At 38.9% G+C, this 18,213-nt stretch overlaps 1 protein-coding gene across 1 annotated transcript; it reads right to left on the reverse strand.

Moving 5' to 3' along the window:
- Positions 1–4,491: 4,491 nt before the first annotated feature.
- Positions 4,492–5,943, reverse strand: LOC138010175 (uncharacterized). The gene has a single exon (XM_068857117.1). The coding sequence runs from the start codon at positions 5,941–5,943 to the stop codon at positions 4,492–4,494; it is 1,452 nt and encodes a 483-aa protein (XP_068713218.1).
- Positions 5,944–18,213: the final 12,270 nt, after the last annotated feature.

An 18,213-nucleotide genomic window follows, 5' to 3' on the forward strand; every position in this document is an offset into this window, starting at 1 on the left:
CGATTCAGCAGCAGAATCAACTCCATTATCGTTCAACGTTCAAATTCCATGCGGGGCCGATTTTTCTCGCTCAAACTTTCTTGGCTGGAATTCCAAAGAGCACCTAAAAATGCTATGCGTTTTTGTGAAAGACTGTTAATTCGTCGGCTGTCCTCCTTTCGAACAATATAATTGCAAAAACATTTAGACAAAACTTTTTTTTTCATTTAAGTTTTCAAGCTTTTGATCGTTGGGGCGTTATAAAGAGCATACTTGACGTGACAACTTGTCAACATTTCCTCCAGTTACTTTGTAATTAAAATCGAGCAAACCAATCAATATGCGTTTGTTGATTACGTCAACCGCAATCGCGCTATTCACATACACGAAAGCTGGCTTTTTTTCCCTTTTGGATCTAAGTGCGTTCAGTGCGTTCTTCCTGAGAAATTAATCGGAGGGTTATAAAATAAATAAACCCCTTTCCGGCTTGCCGGTATATCGGAGGATAATGCCCTCGGCTGAAAGATTGTCCTCAAAATTTCACAGTGGCCCTCGAAGCTTCGCTTCTCGGCCAACTGTTCATTTTTCGGACAATCTTTCAGCATTGGGCATTATCCTCCGATATACCAGCCGCCGCAAGGGGTTTATTTACTAAATGTACAATGTACCCTGGATTGAACCCAGTCTACCCAGAGTTTACAGTGTAAGTAATGTGACATTTAGCAATCTTTAGCACAGAGTTTCTCAGGCTCTTAGCTTTGTCAGTGGTTGGTCAGCTGGATAGACTCTAGGATTATGGAATTTTTATCACACAAATCATGGGATTTGGGCAACAGTACAGATGTGCGTTACATGGGCGGCCAGTCAAGAAGTTCACAATATTAATAAGATTAATAATTAACAAAAAAAAGACACCATTGTTTCAGAGTTTATCGTGGTAAACAATCGCTGTCAAAGAGCCTGAGAAACTCTGGGCTTGATATTAGACAACATGCACAAATCATTGTATAACGTTCCCTGTTTTGTTGTTGCTTCAAGAGGGTTTTAGTTTAACTGTTTTAATCTGGCTGTACTGAAAAAGAGGACGGTCTGTTGTACCGGAACTTATACATGCATTTTTTTTTCATACATAGAATACTCTTATTTCATAGCCTGTGAAGAAATCTGCACAAACAAATCCTCCTCATCAGCATATGAAGAGGAACGACTGAAACGAATCCAGGAAAGTGACCTTGAGATGTTAAAAAAATGAAATGGTAAGTTAACACAGGTTTTAAAATAAAAAAGACAATAGTAATGACAACACATCTGCTGTTTTTGTGATTGTTTTGATTTTATAAAACTCCAAAGCATTAGCCACACATGGAGAAGAACATAACCATCCATAGCCTGTTCCAGGCTCTGAGATAGTCGAGAAAACGAAAAGAACTGCGTGTGAAAAGCGAGTGGGAGCTTGGGTCGAGGCGAGGCGGGAGAGCCTGTAAGCATCTCTTTAAGTTCTTCATTCCGGTATACCAGCTCCTGGTTTACCCTCTGATTGGTCAATTTTGACAGTTTACATAAACACTTTCGTAATCATTTTGATTCACGCGCGGAGAAAGAGGTCAACTCTGTCGCCGAGTGTCTTAAAGTATTCCCAAACGTACAAGCCCTCAGATTCGAGCAAAAGTTGTGTCTTTTGAACGTAAGTCGAAAAAAAGATCCGTTTGCAATGCTTCCAACAGGTTTTGGTAAAAGCATAAATTTTCAGTTACTTCCGCGCTTTGCAAAAGTGCTTCAATGTTGTGATACGATATCTCTGCACACTGCTTACAATATAGCATCGTCGGGTACGATATATAGTTATATATTTATCGCACACACACAACTATTGTGTCCTCTGCACGCCGCAATTGTTAGAATGAGAAAAATACAATATTTAATATGTTATTCTTTCTTATGCAAATACTTGACGGCGTATTCGAATTCACCACTGGGTGAATTAAATTTCTGCCTTTATCACCTTCGAAAAAATGAGAGCAAAAAGAGAAAAACACTTTGAAAGAGCGCAAAAATTTGCCGAAAACAGGCTTGCATTTCCGTTGCAAGCGATTTCAGGCAGCGAAGGTGATGGCTACGTGTCTGTATACTGCAAATGCCATAGGCCATTTCCGAGTTCATGTCTGCCTCCTCTTCAAAGTGAGTCTAAGTGCGAAGTTTTTGTGATGATAATTTAGTTCTACTTTACATATGAATGAAAACTAATTTTTATAAGAAAAACTTCGCACTTAGACTCGCTTTGGCGAGGAGGCAGACATGAACTCGGAAATGGTCTATTGAACCCATCCACATGAAATATCGATCTTTCACATTCATTATCGGTTGCCCTGATGCATCAGAGCTGAAGTTTATTGATCAGACCATCTTATCATTTAGCCCAGAAACTTCAATGGTCGGGTTTCTGTTTTCTTTGGAAAAGTCAACAGAGCGTCGGGAATTCGCAGCTTTCGAACTGGTCGTGTCTTTTGGTCCAATTTGCGAAATCTCCGGTCGGTGATTTCCTTGACACTCGTTTCCCGGGCGCTTTGACAATGCCCTCGTTCGATAGTAAAGCTATTTTCTTAAAATTGCCTTAAATTCTGGCCAACGTACTCGCACAAGTGAGACAACAGTGACAACGGAAGGTTTTTCGTTCCGCACAAGGTTTCAACCGGAAGGAAGCAGCAACATCAGCAAACACAACATTTTCGCTGCCAGTGTAAGAAACGGACAACGCTAAATGAGGAAACTCTAGGTATCTTCGTTCCCAAACACATCACATTTTTTCTTGGAAAACCTGAAGAACTTAGAAATGTGGCCTTTAGAGAATCAAGGCATCACCTCTGAACAACAATAAAAGAATCGCGCTAGAACTCGCGTGGAACCACACAATGCCGCCCATTTGCACCACTTTGACATTGACATTTTATTTTATTTGACTTCGCGCAAACAAATGTTGGGCAGGGAGGCCACAACAGCATAACCAATTACTGTGGTCCCAAAAATAAATACTAAATTACAAAAATATTAAGCTTAATAGTTAAAAACAGCAAGTTATATCTTTAACAAGGGGTCGGGCCATATTACATTTAGGACAAACAGATTTCCATGTTTTAGGATTGTCCGGGTTGTAAATGTTAAGAGAGCCTTTGCATAATACTCAAAAAGTTTGTTTTTAAACGAAGCGAGTGAAAGAGAATTTTCTCTAATATAGGTAGGTAGAGAATTCCAGATCCTGCTTGTAGGTATAAAGAATGAACGCTGGTAAGTTAAAGTTCTACATCTCTTGGTAGTAGCATTACTGGCATGACATGATCTTGTTACTCTTGCAGACCTACGTATGGTTGGTAAAATGCTGCGGTCAATGTCTATAAGTCCATTTGTAGCTTTATATAAAAATGCTAGGTCCATCATCTCGTGCCAATAGCTTATCGGTAGTAAGTTCCACTGTATAAGTCTATCCTGGTATGACCATTCAGTTTGGAAGGGTAACATTAAGATGTATTTAGTTGCTCTTCTCTGGACACGTTCTATGCTTTTCATTAGTTCGATTGATTGAGGGGACCAGACTTAGGTTGCATAACCCAGGTGCGGACGTACAAGAGCCAAGTACATAGTTCGGCGAGTGCTAGATTTCCTGATGTACCTTGATGATCGACGAATAAATCCAAGTGGCTTATTTGCCTTATTGGATTGATAGTAAACTTGATTAGTCCACGTCAGATCGCTAGAGATCCACACACCCAAATCTTTCTCAGCTGTTGTAACGTCTCAGAGAGACCCGTTCATAAGATATTGATGCTCGGTAGGATTTCTCTTTCTTGTTATATGCTGAGACTTACATTTTTGCTGATTGAATTGGAGGAATGTTGATGTAGACCAATCCATAAGGCTGTCAAGATCGGACTGCAGGGCCTTAGAGTCATCGACAGAGTCAACAAGCTTGTAGATTTTCGTGTCGTCAGCAAAGCATGCCACGTTGGATGAACTGCACCCGTCAGGTAGATTGTTTACAAACAGCAAGAATAGCAGTGGACCCAGTAGTGATCCTTGAGGGACCCCAGATGATACCAACACCTCCGTAGAAGTTTCGCCAGAGACTGTAACCCTTTGTTTGCGATTAGTCAGATAGGCATTAAACCAATCCAATAGGCGTCCAAACACATTGCATTGCTTGAGTTCACGTAGCAAAAGTGGGTGGCATACTTTGTCAAAGGCTTTTGACATGTCGAGGTAGATTACGTCGGTTTACTTACCAGTATCGAGATGCTCACCAATCTGATCAAGCGCAGTGAGTAATTGCGTGACACACGACCTTCCTGGTAGGAAGCCATGTTGAGCTGGGCTGATAAAGTGGTAGAGATGGTCCCTTACACGCGCGAGTACGCAACGTTCGAGTACTTTTGAGACCAGTGGCAGCAATGAAATAGGTTGATAATTTTCCCCTCAATCCTTCCGGCCTTTCTTGTATACAGGAACGACATTAGCAACCTTTCATTCATCGGGTATAATACCATATTGAAGGGACTTGTTGAAAAGCTTTGTAAGTGAAGGGGCGATATTGTCAGCCGTCTCACGCAATAGACGAGCAGGGATTCCATCCGATCCTGTTGCTTTGTTAACGTTTAGCATCTTAAGAGATTTTAAAACTTCATCGGTGGTTAACTCTATATCCGTGAGGACTGGGCCAGTTACTTGCATTGAGTCATCTGATGGAATTACAATTGTGGATCGCGAGAAAACAGATGCAAAATAATGGTTAAACAGCTGAGCAATTTCTTTTGGTGTAGAAGCTGTAGTTGGTTGCCCACTACGTCCATCAGCGTTGACTGACCCCAATGACATCACGTCCGGAAAGTTGGAAGATTTGTTGGTAAGTTTGAAAATTGACCAAAATCTCTTAGGCTGGCTTCGGATGTGTAAAGACTCGAAGTAATTCGCTCGGCTTTCTCTTATTAGGTGTTTAGTTCTGGCTCTAAGAGTCTTAAATTTGTCTCGGAGAATTTCATTTCGAGGCAAGAGCTTTGGTTTCTTTCTGACTGATTCTTTTTTCCTTAGGAGAAATAGGATGTCCACTGTTAACCAAGGTGGGGCATTTCTCTTCCGTATGTTCTTTAACGGTATAAAATCAGCAACAGCGGCTAAAAATGTGTCTTTCCAAAATGTCCAATGCTTGTCGATGGTATTATTATCCTGGACGACATTAGATAGGTTCACGGATTGGAGGGCAGATCGAAGTCCTTCAAAGTCTCCTCTTCGGTAGTCGTAGACTGATCTTGTAGGTGATTTTGGTTTTTTAACAGAGGCCTTAAGAGAAAAAGTTACAACGGAGTGGTCCGTAAAAAGGCCAACCTGATCAGGGTGTAGAACAGCGCCCAGTTCAACAATATCCGGAACATTTGTTAAAACAAGATTGAGAATGTTACTATCCCTTTTAGGCAAGGTGACAATTTGTGAGAGGAAATGATCACCTAGTATTGAATGGAATTTAAGTTCATCAGCACCTCTGGTTCTTTCAGGGTTGTCCCATGAGATCTTAGGGAAATTAAAGTCACCACAAATTAGAATACTGCTGAAGCGGTCACAAACTTGAGAAAGCGTTGAATTTAATTTTTCCAGCCAAGTACCATCGGAATTAGGTGGTCTATAGCAGCAGCACAGGCAAATATTAATGTTGCAGCATGTTGTAACTTCAGCAAAACAGATCTCGATGTCAGTTTCAATAAATATTTCCCTTGCCGATTTGAATGAACTTGACTTGATAGCTAATAACACGCGGCCACCGTGTGTATCTCTGTCATTCCGTACAATAAAGTAGTCTTCAGGAAGGATTTCTGAATTAAGCACATCGCTAGAAAGCCAAGTCTCGCTTACAAATATTACATCAGATTCTTCAGCATAAGCTAGTTCCTGGAATCTTGAGAGATTGCACTCAAAACAATCCATTGTTTTGTGCCAGCTTTTGATACTCCGAGCGTTAGAAACTAGGCAATTCCAGGTTGAACGTTTTCGATCCAGATGACGGCCTTGAAATGGACCAGGATGTGTAGAGATGTCTCCACATAACAGCAGTAGACCGATAATGAAACCACTGCAATCGTCATATTTACGGGTAGATAATAATGATGTTGTGATAGAAGCTGTATTATCTCGACCACGGTGACTCCATTTAGGTCCATGCGGAGGCTTAAAATAACGCCAGCCAAGGGATGCAAAACTCACCGGAGATGTAAAACTTACATGAAAAAAGGTAGTAACGCCAGGCAATCGAGAGCGAAGGCAGTTAGCTAAGGAAAACAATATTACTAGAGAGCGTAAAACGACAAGACCGTCACGCCCGACTGCCATGTTCCAATGATGGCATGCCAATGGTTATTTGCAAAGTGGGCGGAATGAAGAATTTAAAGAGATACTTACAGGCTCTCCCGCCTCGCCTCGATCCAAGCCCCCACTCGCTTTTCACACGCAGTTCTTTTCGTTTTCTCGACTATCTGAGAGCCTGGAACAGGCTAAACCATCCACGGCTGTTCTTCCCATTTTTGTGTACCGTTAAAGTTAATGACATGCACATTACAAGTACTTTAATTGCTGTACATCTATGCACAGCGTATATTGTCGTAAGAAAGAATAAAAAAGGTTCAATTCAACAAAACACACTAGCAGCTGCTCATACTGTACAGATACAGGCTAATGCATGAGCTACACATGTATGAAGGTCTTTTCATCCAGTTGCTAACCAGGGAGTGATGTGCATTAAATTCTCATTCTTATTATAATTATAGATACTGATGAAATACCAGGATTTTTCCCTTTACTAAAAGAATCATCTCTTCACCGCGCGCAGTGAACATATCCATTTTACATGTATCTTTCACATGTGAGAATGTAGGTGTCGTCATGGTAACAAACATGATTAGCCCATAAAACGAGAACTTCCTCTTCATTGTAAGGTACTTTTGTGCTTTAATATTATTCTTCTCTACTACATGAACATTTTTATTGCACAATTTTACATTATCATGATTTGTTATTCATACACTGTACCTTTCATATCTTGTTTCATGTACAGGAAGGCATCATTTTATTCTAACTTTGTTTCTTTGTTCTAATTTTCTTTCAGATACCCACAAACATGGCAATCATCATGGGACTTTTTTTATCTGAAAGCCAGCACAATTTCAAATCCTAGACAATGACAATAAAAACAAGAACTTCTCCTGTGGCTAGTCTACGAAAAAACTTACCACCTGTACTAAGCAATCAGTTAAATTATTAATTATTAAATGATAGGATTGGAGTTAGTGTATAATGGTGCCAACTTGTTTCTGTTTCTTGGTTGCAGTCAAATTACTCCAGGATTTTATATAACTTGCGTATTAAATCAGGAATGCATATGTTTGGGAAATTTACTACATACATGAATTTATTATATGGCTGTGTCTCTCACAAGGACTGAGAACTACCAAGTTTATGAATTTGATTCACTGAAATCGATATTGAGAGCGGTCTAGATTTTCCCATCCACAGTAGACCGGTAATGTTTTGCGGTGAAAAAATTACAACTTAAAATTAAAAAAAATATTGAGAATTTTCTTCTACCAGTGTTTATTTATGAAAGCGCCAAAAGGCATGATGAGAAAAAAAAAAAAAAAGCAGTAAGGAGGACGAGCAGACTTTGGTAGAATTAAGTTCAGATCATCGCCACTTGTTGCCTTTCGCAAGCAAAATGTCAGTCAGCACAAACCAGTTACATTAAACGAATTAAATTGCTCTTGTTTGCTGTATGATAAACATGTTATGAACCTACAATGAGCGACAAAAGTAGTTGAGACACTCTTAGGAAAAGACGCTTTTCGATACTTAAGCATTTGTTCTATTTTATTTGCATCTAGCGTTAATTCTCTGATACCGCCGGCCCCCAAATCCAATGTTGTGTAGGCGCTGTGTTCTGTGCAGTCGAAGAAATAGAAAAATCAACATTGTTTTTGGGGAAAGGAGGGGAAATGTATCCAAGACGCAGAAAATCGAATTTTACTGCCAAGTGTCTCAACACTTTTGTCGCTTTTGTCGCTTGTCGCCGTTCGCAAGCAAAATGTCAGTCAGTACAAACCAGTTACACTAAACGAATTAAATTGCTCTTGTTTGCTGTATAATAAACATGTTATTAACCTTGCTTAGTCAGTCTGTATGGGAGAATCTTGCCTGAGGTCATGTGTACTCACGACCTTGGTCAAGATTCTCCCATACAGACCTCCTGCTCGGTTAATTAGAGCTAAATAGTTTCTTAAATGTCTTTTACAAAAAAGTTCATTTAAAAATGACACCTTCATTGCATGGAAATGCTTTGATGAATAAATAACAATTGATATTCAAAATTATGTTTAACATTAAGGAATATCTTCAAAAAGAGAGTATCGAAATATTTATAAATAAAGCTAGTTAAGATATTTTATAACAGTTTGTTTTCAGTAGATATGACCTTCGTGACAGTGATTAAATACTAAACGATAAGTAACTCCTTTTGTTGGTTATGCCAACAAGAGTTTGCAAGGATAGATTAGTCCTGAAAATTCAAAGCCACTGAGGCTGTTTTAGAAAATGTTGATACTTTTTCGGACTGTTTTGAAATAAATTACATACATTTTGAAGACATTGTGTGTACTTTATTTATGGACATTGTACAAACATTTTGTGTTCGGGGATTGGCTCAATTTTTATGGACATTTAAGTTGGGATTTTGTGTTCTGGCAGTTCCATCCTGGTTTGCTTCTCTTGCCCTTTTACAGAGAAAATATAAACATTTCATGTGGTTCTTGGCGTATATTTACAAACCTTATATGCCCTTTTGATTAACATTATTTGCGCTTCATTCACGCACATTTCATTAACATTTTATGTTGCTATTTTGTTTCAATTTATACAAGGATTTTATGGACATTTTATGTTCTCCATTTTACAGAGATTTTTTCGTTGAGATTTTTACAACGAATATGTTGAGATTTTTCAAGGATTTCAACGTGTGTTATAGAATCTCTATAAATTTTGCGTAAAATTTACGAGGAAAGTACAGAGATTTCACAGAAATTGCACCCAGTGAAAACGCGTAAAATGCTGTCAAACCTACAGACATTTTATAGGGTTTACAAAACGTCTGTAAATGGGCGCATTTACAGACATTGCAATTTACAAAGGGAATGAAGACATTTTACAGACTTGACTAACATTTGTGAAGTCTGTAAATGGTCCAAGTTTTCCAGTGAAACAAAGTCTATTGTCCTTAATCGCCATGTTCAAAGAGTGTGTCTTCCAAGTTTAAGACGTAGCGAAATTGGAAATAATTTTTAATAAAATTGTATTTTCCTTCGGAACTGGAAAAAAAATTAATGTTCTCATTGGCTATAATCAAGTGACCTTTACTGGACCTCGACAGAAAATTTACCCGCGGTTACTGATGCTTAACAAAATGTTTTTTATGTTTTCTTTTTGACCCAACCCGATCACTGAGGCTCCAATTAGAAAAAAAAAAAAAAAACAGAGTGTATATACAGGGCCATAGTTCAGCAAATGAATGAGGCGGACGAAAACCAATTCCAACTCTAAGATGGCCGGTGTTACTTTAACAGAAACAATCAACATTTTTTAAACTTATTTAAAAATGTAAGCCAATGGTTAGACAAATTATTACAAGAACTAGGAGAAAAAATCGCAATATGGGCCAGTAAAGGCTGTGGCTAGCTTGTAGAAAGAACAAAAAAAATATGAGCCAATCAAGAAAAGTTCACCTACTATTAAAAAAACAAAAAAACAAACAAAAACAAACAAACAGGGACTAATTATTTTAAAAGATAAAGATAATCAGGAAAGGATAGGAAAGAAACTTCATTTAAGTGTCTAGTCGTTCTAGCGCTGGAGCATTAATTAGGGACACTGTAAACTGAAACTAACAATTGACACAATCAAGTGAAATGTTGTTTTTTTAGGAGAGGGGCAGTCATGTCCAATGTACACAAACGGATACGATTCGTCAATTCCGATAGTCCATTGGTACCGATAGAAAACAATGTCATTCCAATGGTTCTGTTGGTGAATACGCATTTCATTAAGGGGACTTTGATTATTTTCCCAATTATGATGGTCGATTGGTACCATTAGAAAATGATGTCATTCCAATGGTTCTACTGGTGAAATTCTTTTTTCATGTGGTCTGGCTAGGTACAAGGCAATTCCGATGGTCCATTGGTACCAATCGTACCATTGGTACCAATAGAAAACTATGTCATTCCAATGGTTCTACTGGTGAAGTTATTTTCTCAGGTGGTCTGCGGGCTAGGTACAAGGCAATTGCAATTCCGATGGTCCATTGGTACCAATAGAAAATGATGTCATTCCAATGGTTCTACTGGTGAAATTATTTTCTCTTGTGATCTAGCTGGGTACAGAGCAATTCCGATGGTCCATTAGTACCAATGGTACGATTGGTACTAATAGAAAATGATGTCATTCTAATGGTTCTATTGGTGCAAGACAAGTTCGCTTTTAGACCAAGTAATAGGGCGTTATTACTACTATGTATATTCCTCCTTCTATGAGCCAACCACGCAAACCAAGTTCGCTTTTACACCAAGTAAAGGCACGCAATAATTATTATGAATATTCCTCGTTCTATAAGCCAACCACAAAAAACAAGTTCGCTTTTACACCAAGTAAAAGCACGCAATAATTATTATGAATATTCCTCGTTCTAAAGCCAACAACAAAAAACAAGTTCGCTTTTACACCAAGTAAAAGCACGCAATAATTATTATGAATATACCTCGTTCTATAAGCCAACCACACAAAGCAAGTCCGCTTTTACACCAAGTAAAAGCGCGCTATAATTATTGTGAATGTACCTCGTCCTATAAGCCAAGCACGCAAAACAAGTTGGCCTTTATACCAAGTAAATGCACACAATAATTATTATGAATATTCCTCGTTCAGCCAACCACGCAAAACAAGTTCGCTTTTACACCAAGTAATAGCGCGCTATAATTATTATGAATATAACTCATTCTATAAGCCAACCACCCAAAACAAGTTCGCTTTTACACCAAGTAAAAGGACCGAATAGTTATTGTGACTATTCCTTGTTCTATAGGCCAAGCCTACAAAAGAAGTTTGCTTTTACACCAAGTAAAAGCGCGCTATTATTATTACGAATATACCTCGTCCGATAAGCCAAGCACGCAAAACAAGTTCCCTTTATATCAAGTAATAGCGCGCTATAATTATTATTTATATTTCTCGTTCTATAAGCCAACCACGCAAAACAAGTTCGCCTTCACACCAAGTAAAAGGACGGGATACTTATTATGAATATTCTTCGTTCTATAAGCCAAGCACACAAAACAAGTCCGCCTTTACACCTAGTAAAGCGCGCTATAATTATTGTGAATGTACCTCGTCCTATAAGCCAACCACGCAAAACAAGTTGGCCTTTACACCAAGTAATAGCGCGCTATAATTATTATGTATATTCCTCGCTTTATAAGCCAACCACGCAAAACAAGTAAGGGTTATTTTTACGCAACGAGGGGATGCGTGATAAATAAATTCACATGGGCGAGGTTTCACAACTGTGGCGTAAAATAGTGGTAAACAATTCTCATGTTTTCAATTTGAGAAACTGTTCAGTAGTATTTAAAGTGTAATAACAGTTGATGTAAAATAAATGTCACGTTGTTGAAGTAAAGTTGTGGTCTTGTTTGTCAGTACGTTTAAACGCGATGCATGTGGATAGCCTACGAGGGGAATATTTCTGTAATATTCTGTAATATTTCCCTAGGGGATTATCAATTCAAATATTCTCCTAGGTTGTAAGATATAAGCCAACCACACAAAATAAGTTCCCTTTTACACCAAGTAAAACCACGCAATACTTATTATGTGTATATTAGCGCAATGTCTTTATATACATGGAAGTGTTTAAAGCAAAACAAGTGTTCAATGAAGGGTTTCCAAAAAATGGTGGTTATATCATGCTGTTGATTATATCCTTTTGTTGTATCTGGTGGCTCTAAAAGAGCCGTTTTATATTCAAGTGACTGAAGTCACTTGTCACTGTTGTTGTGGGGTTTGTCGTGGTAACCCACTGAGGTACAATAGCCGTGGAATTCACTAGTTAGGCAGCGAAGAAAATGAAACAATTAAGCAATAGCCGGGAAAACCAAAAAGCGGACAATTCCAAAGCCTTTTATTTTCACTAATCCTACAGCCAGTAAGAATAAACAACGCTGGAACTCCGCTTTTAGGCTTGGCTAAATCTATATATTATGGATGAACAGAGGATATTAGCTTAAAGTAATCAGTAAAATAAGATGGAGTTAATTTGTGAAACCACTGATAAACAAAAGAAAGAGTTTCAATACCTGCAGGTAGGTTTTGCAGGTAGAAATTTAATTATAACTGGAAAACCGGTGGCACTAAAAATAGTTAATAACCCATAATTATACTCATCAGGGGTTCTTACATAAAGTAGTTGGCGTCTTTCACACGGTAAAAACACGTGCAACTTCACCCTTTAGCAAGTATATTCCGTCTATCGTAAACAGCGTCATGTAACAGTCACGGTAAGTCTATCGCCTTACCTTTCTTTTAAGTGCCAGCGGCTTTCCAGTTATAATTAAATTTCAACCTGCAACCTGCAAAACATACTCGGCGGAAGATTTGTTATTAAGTCTGAATTGCGGTTTAGGTCTAGTCATTCATACTGCAATATAATATTATTTTAATAAGGCACCACACAATTTCTAATTATCTTGTCTTTATGGAAAAAGCTCGACGTTTTCTTGTAAGGTATTCTGGAAGGTTCTCTGCCCCGGGGCGCATGCGGCCTCAGCACTTCCTCTATCGCACGAGATTGGTTCGGATTCCTCGTCCGTTTTCCTTACATAATCAATGACCGAGTCTTTCGACAGGTCGTCATTATGGTCCGCCACACAAGTACTAGTGTCTGGAAGCATGGGTTGCTTGGTTGCCTCACTGTTTTTCCTGTCACTGATGTTGTTCAAGTTGGATTCATATGGCTTTGATGACTCATAGCTTGCAAAACTTCGTTATAGCTTTGATAAACATTGGTATACTTTGATAGCTTCGATGTCACTCTCCAAATGGAAGTCACCTTCCAAATGGTAATTTATTAATACCCCGTGAGCTTAGGGGATCGACAGAGACTGTCTTCTCACCATGTGTCTCTCGATTCCATTTTGACATCTATTGCTTCACCTTTGAAGAACGCTATTTCTTTAATTCTTCAGTTCTTTGCTTCAAAATGCAGCGGAAGGTGCTCAAACACTTAAATATAAAAGACAAAAACACCAATGGCGGCGCACAACCTAGCGAACAGGAAGTCACAGCTTTCTAAGCTGTCTTGTGATTATCCATCCTGATTGGCTAATTTGATCGATCTTCCGGTTACGCAGGAATAACAAATTTGCATAAAGATCCTCACCAAAACTGGTGGATATAACCACGAGTAAAAAAGATGGTGCAGAGTCCAGTATCTCGCCAATCAGATGGCTGAAAGAGTACTGCAACCTCCTTCAAAGCCGACAGAAATGGACTACTCGCAAACGGTGTATGAAGGAAGGCGAAGTTGTCCTTCTTCTTGAGGACGAAACCCCCAGAAACCAATGGCCCTTAGCTGTAGTGACGCAAGTTTTTTTCCCAGCAAGGATCAACTCGTTCGTAAAGTGCAGATCATGATAGCCAAAAAAGGGCAGAGACGGTATCTTGACAGACCAGTAAACAAGCTTGTGTTGCTGCTGATTGCAAAGAGGACACTGAGAACTAATCTAAGCTTTAATAAGCAAGTTTAGCGCATCTAAGACAGAAAAATGCTTTAGTGTCCTTCATAAACATAACGTTTACATTGAATTCTCTTTTTATATTGTATTTTGAAAGCAACAGTTTTTGTCGGTAAATAAAGAAGCATTTAGGGAAGCAGTGTAACGGCACGCGTGAGCCGTAAGTTTCCAGACCAATTCTCTTTATTTTTACCCCGTGTAACCCAGTTACGCCATAATCTCTTTCTTCAGTTCTCACATGATTTTACCCTTGCGCTGTGCGAAACGTACGTAGATTTCATTAGGCTGACAGAAATTCGACGGGAATGATCAACTATTGCTGTAAACCCAGAACCTGCCAGAGCGTTCGTGCGACACGTCCTACCACACAGGATAGCTCTAAAGTGTTAGCACAATAAACCCAAGCCTTGCGAGTTAACGTTTTCTTTCGAGTTTCACGGATCTCTCCATCTACGGAGATGACGCCGCTACAGTCAGACCGCAACGTATTTTTTTGGCTTCCAGCGCAGACACTCTTTAGTCTTCGTCACGCGTTACGCGTGACGAAGCCCTAAGAGTGTCTGCGTGGTAGGCTAGGACCAAGACTAAGAAAAACGATCTTAGCAGAAATCTAAAAAGAGCAGTTACCTATTTATAAAGTAAGCAACTTATCGCGACTGAGGTTAACATTAACAGCCGGATTAAGTTCCTTAATAAACAATGTTTCTTTAATTTTACAGTGGTAATCAGTTTTTCCTGATGCGAGGATTTCAACATCAAATACTAAAATTTTAAAAAAAAGAAAAAAACATATGCTTTTCAGAGCACTCTCTGCATCAAGTTTTTCTTCCCATACGTACACAAAGATCGCTTGAATCGATCCCACAACGACTATTTTAGGACAAAAAAATGAACATTTTAAAGGGCCTCACCAAACAAAACACTTATCCGCCACTGCTGGCCACATAAAAGTCACGGAACACAACATCATTTTGCAGTCCTCTTATCAGGAAAAACAGATTACCACTGTAATATTAAAGAAACATTGTTTATTAAGGAACTTAGTCCAGCTTTTAATGCTAACTTCAGTACCAATAAGCTATTACTTTATTTATGAGTAAGTGCTGTCAGCTTTTTACTAAGGGCGCTTTCCATTTGTCAGAATTGACCGACCAGACCGGTCATTTGGAAGGAATAACTCTACAACGCCCTCTATTTTCACACTTCGAGGATGATATATACTCCTTCTCCGAAAGAATGCGAGGGATTAGGGTGCAAGTGTTGAATCAAATTGTTGCATTTACTTTGCAAACTGACGGGTTTGGCCAGCCAGTTCTGACAAAAGGAAACCGTCCTAAGACCGATTTTTTTGGATCTCGGTCCCAGACATACTGAAATTTGTTTATGAATAATTTTCAAAATCCTAAGCATACGCAACGTCAAGTTTATAAAAATGCGTTACTTCACAAAGTTTATCACCGCGATTTGCGTTTTATTTCTAATTGAGCTTTGATAACCAAAGAACTACAGATTATATGATATTGTTTGTCTTTCTTTAAGAAGGACAGGACTTACCCTCTGCTGACAAATGTTTCCTCAATTTAGTTGATGGTGGCTGGAGTAATTGGAGCCACTGGAGTCTTTGTACAAGGTACTCTAATGGCATGCAGATGAGGACAAGGGAATGCGTGAATCCAAAGCCACGATTAGGTGGGATACGATGCAAAGGATCTAATGCTGTTATGAGAGGGTGCACAAACACGTCAAGTTGTCAGCAAGGTATATTACCGAAATCAACTCAGTTTGAGTTTGAATTGCTTGCTAAGCAGCTCCCCAAATACCAGTCAATACCCACAGCTTGTTCTTTTGTCATTTACAGAATGTTCATTCTCATCGTGTCGCTTTTTGCGAGCTTTCTTCAAATAAAATTCTTCTGAACTGTCTAGCATCCTGGCCTTAGCAAATGCTTATACACACATTACATTTCTTCAGTTGATCTGAGGGAGAAAGCCAGGCGCTTTTGCACTATTAGTTACAAGAAATAGATGGCCAGTCAACACTGCCTGCCAAAAAATGGATGCACGGAGTTGTCATCATATCTTCATTAATTTGCCGGGGTCAACATAAATACACGTAATATTAGTCAATTACAACCCACCTAACAATTGCAGAATTGCTAGTTATTCATTATCGCAATTTCCTTTATTAGAATTTCCAGTACGTTTTCAAACAGAGGGCAATCCATCTACTGGGCTGATGGAAATTCACAAGAACAACACCTGGAAAGCGCTTTGTTCCGCACATTGGAAAAATACTGAAAGAATTCTTGCCTGCCACGTAAATGGCTACGCTGATTACAATAATGAAAATTTTACAGGCAATTGGAAAGGAGGAAATACAAGCTTGCTGAACATTACTTCTCATTCCTGTTCGTCAATCACTCAAAGTTGTGGGCTCATTAATAAACAAATCCAGTGTCCAGGTACAATATATGAATTTAAAGAAAATATGTTTTACTCATATCATCGCATAATTTTAACACAGCAAGTCAACTAAAAACCCTATTTGTTAGCTTCTAATAACCTGTGGCTCGCTGTTTAGCAAATGACTCACTGCTGGTAAAAAGGCAAGGCACTAATTGAGCTTAATTCGAAGCATAGCCACTGAGGTGCAGTTGAGCTGAACGAGAAAAATGTCTCACTTAGCTGGGCTGCAGAGCAGGACTTATTTAAGTCCAGCGCCCAAACCTCTAGACCATGCACCACCGTCTTTGTGACCGATGATTCTGAGACCACTAACTTTTCTTTTAAGAAATGAAGGCCCAACTGGAACAGCCTCAATGAGTGGGCTTCCTCTTGAAACATTATCATTGTTACATTATTAGCATCGCCTATCCTGTTCAAAGTTCTAGTCAACTTGAGATAAACTTGAGATATTGAGGAATGGACAATGAACAGAAAACAATTGTTTGTTGTAAAAAGAGAAACGTAGAGGACAATTAGAACCAAGCATTGCTTTAATTGCAGTGTGTCATTCTTTTAGTTCCTGTGCGCCTAATTGGGGCGAAAGTTGAATATGGTGGAAGAGTAGAAGTTTTTTACCGCAGAAGGTGGGGCAAGATCTGCCGCACTGAATGGGATATCAATGATGTCAAAGTTGTTTGTAAACAACTTGGCTTTAGAGGTGCCCTGGCCGAATTCATGACTGGAATGAATACGACTGATACAAGCATACCCGTTGTGATGTCAGATATAGCTTGTACTGGACAGGAATCCGTTTTAGCCCAATGTAATCGATTAGATGGAGAGCACAAGTGTCCAGAAGACATTGGAGCTCAGGCCTTGTGTGTACCAAGTAAGTAGTCACTTTTCGCCATGTCTGTGTATTTAATGTATTCCTGACAAACAGAGGGTTGCGACTACAGACAGTTTGTGGGGAAAGCTAAATATTTTGTTCTGTCAATTTCAAACAAACTTCAATTTCTCTCTAACTGTATTTCGAACAACAACAATAACATTTTTATTTGCACATTTTTATTTAAATCAACGCAGGGCCGTTGCAAGTCTTTAGAAACTAGGGGGGGGGGGGACAATTTCTTAAAGTACCTCATTGTAATTGAAAAGTACAGGGCTTCGGTTTACTTCGTAAAACGATAAATTAGTAAGTACGGCAATGAAATGTACATAAAAGTGTGATGCACGTGCGCAGTTGTTGTTTTGATAATTAAACCCATTACTTTTTTGCCGTTCTCGTTGCTGTCAACGTTTTGCGTTGGTGTTTTTACTTTTTGGGGCAAAAAACTGGGGGAACGGGTGGGGGGCACGACCCCCTACCCCATGCTACGGCTCTGCAACGACGGAAATCACTTAAAAAAAAAAAAAAAAAAGGGAAAAGCAAGGAACCAGCTGTGCGTGTACTGGTCGTACTAGCAAAGCAGCTTTTGGAAAAAATGAAAGCTACAAAACCTACCTCAAAAGGATTATGGTTGAAATAGAAGAATTTTACAGGTAACAGTTCTAGAAGAATAAAATGTGTTTGAAAATAGGTTAAAATACAACAATCTTTAAATTGAAAAACATATTTAACGCGAAAGATTTGCAAACACTGATAAGAAATTTTGGAAAGTAAGTTTTTCAATATAACAATTTTGTTCTAGACAACGTGGAAGTTCTGGAAAAGAAAAGCCTTAGTTCTAATCTTGGTAGCACTGACACCGTGAAATGTTCCTTAAAGAAGGAGAATCAGAGTGAGCGTGAGATAGTTAAATGGTATGAAATTGGCACTACTGTGAGAGAACTCAAGTCAGAAGGGAGAATTGAGGTCAATGGTATAACTTTGACAATAAAAAATGTTCAGCTGCATGATGGTGGAACGTATGAGTGTCGAGGAGTAG

Source organism: Montipora foliosa, chromosome 7 (genome assembly GCF_036669935.1).
Source record: "Montipora foliosa isolate CH-2021 chromosome 7, ASM3666993v2, whole genome shotgun sequence".
Lineage (NCBI taxonomy): Eukaryota > Metazoa > Cnidaria > Anthozoa > Scleractinia > Acroporidae > Montipora > Montipora foliosa.

Excerpts from the sequence above, each read along its gene's own strand:
- LOC138010175 (XM_068857117.1), bottom strand. The coding sequence starts at position 5,943 with ATGGATTGTTTTGAGTGCAATCTCTCAAGATTCCAGGAACTAGCTTAT.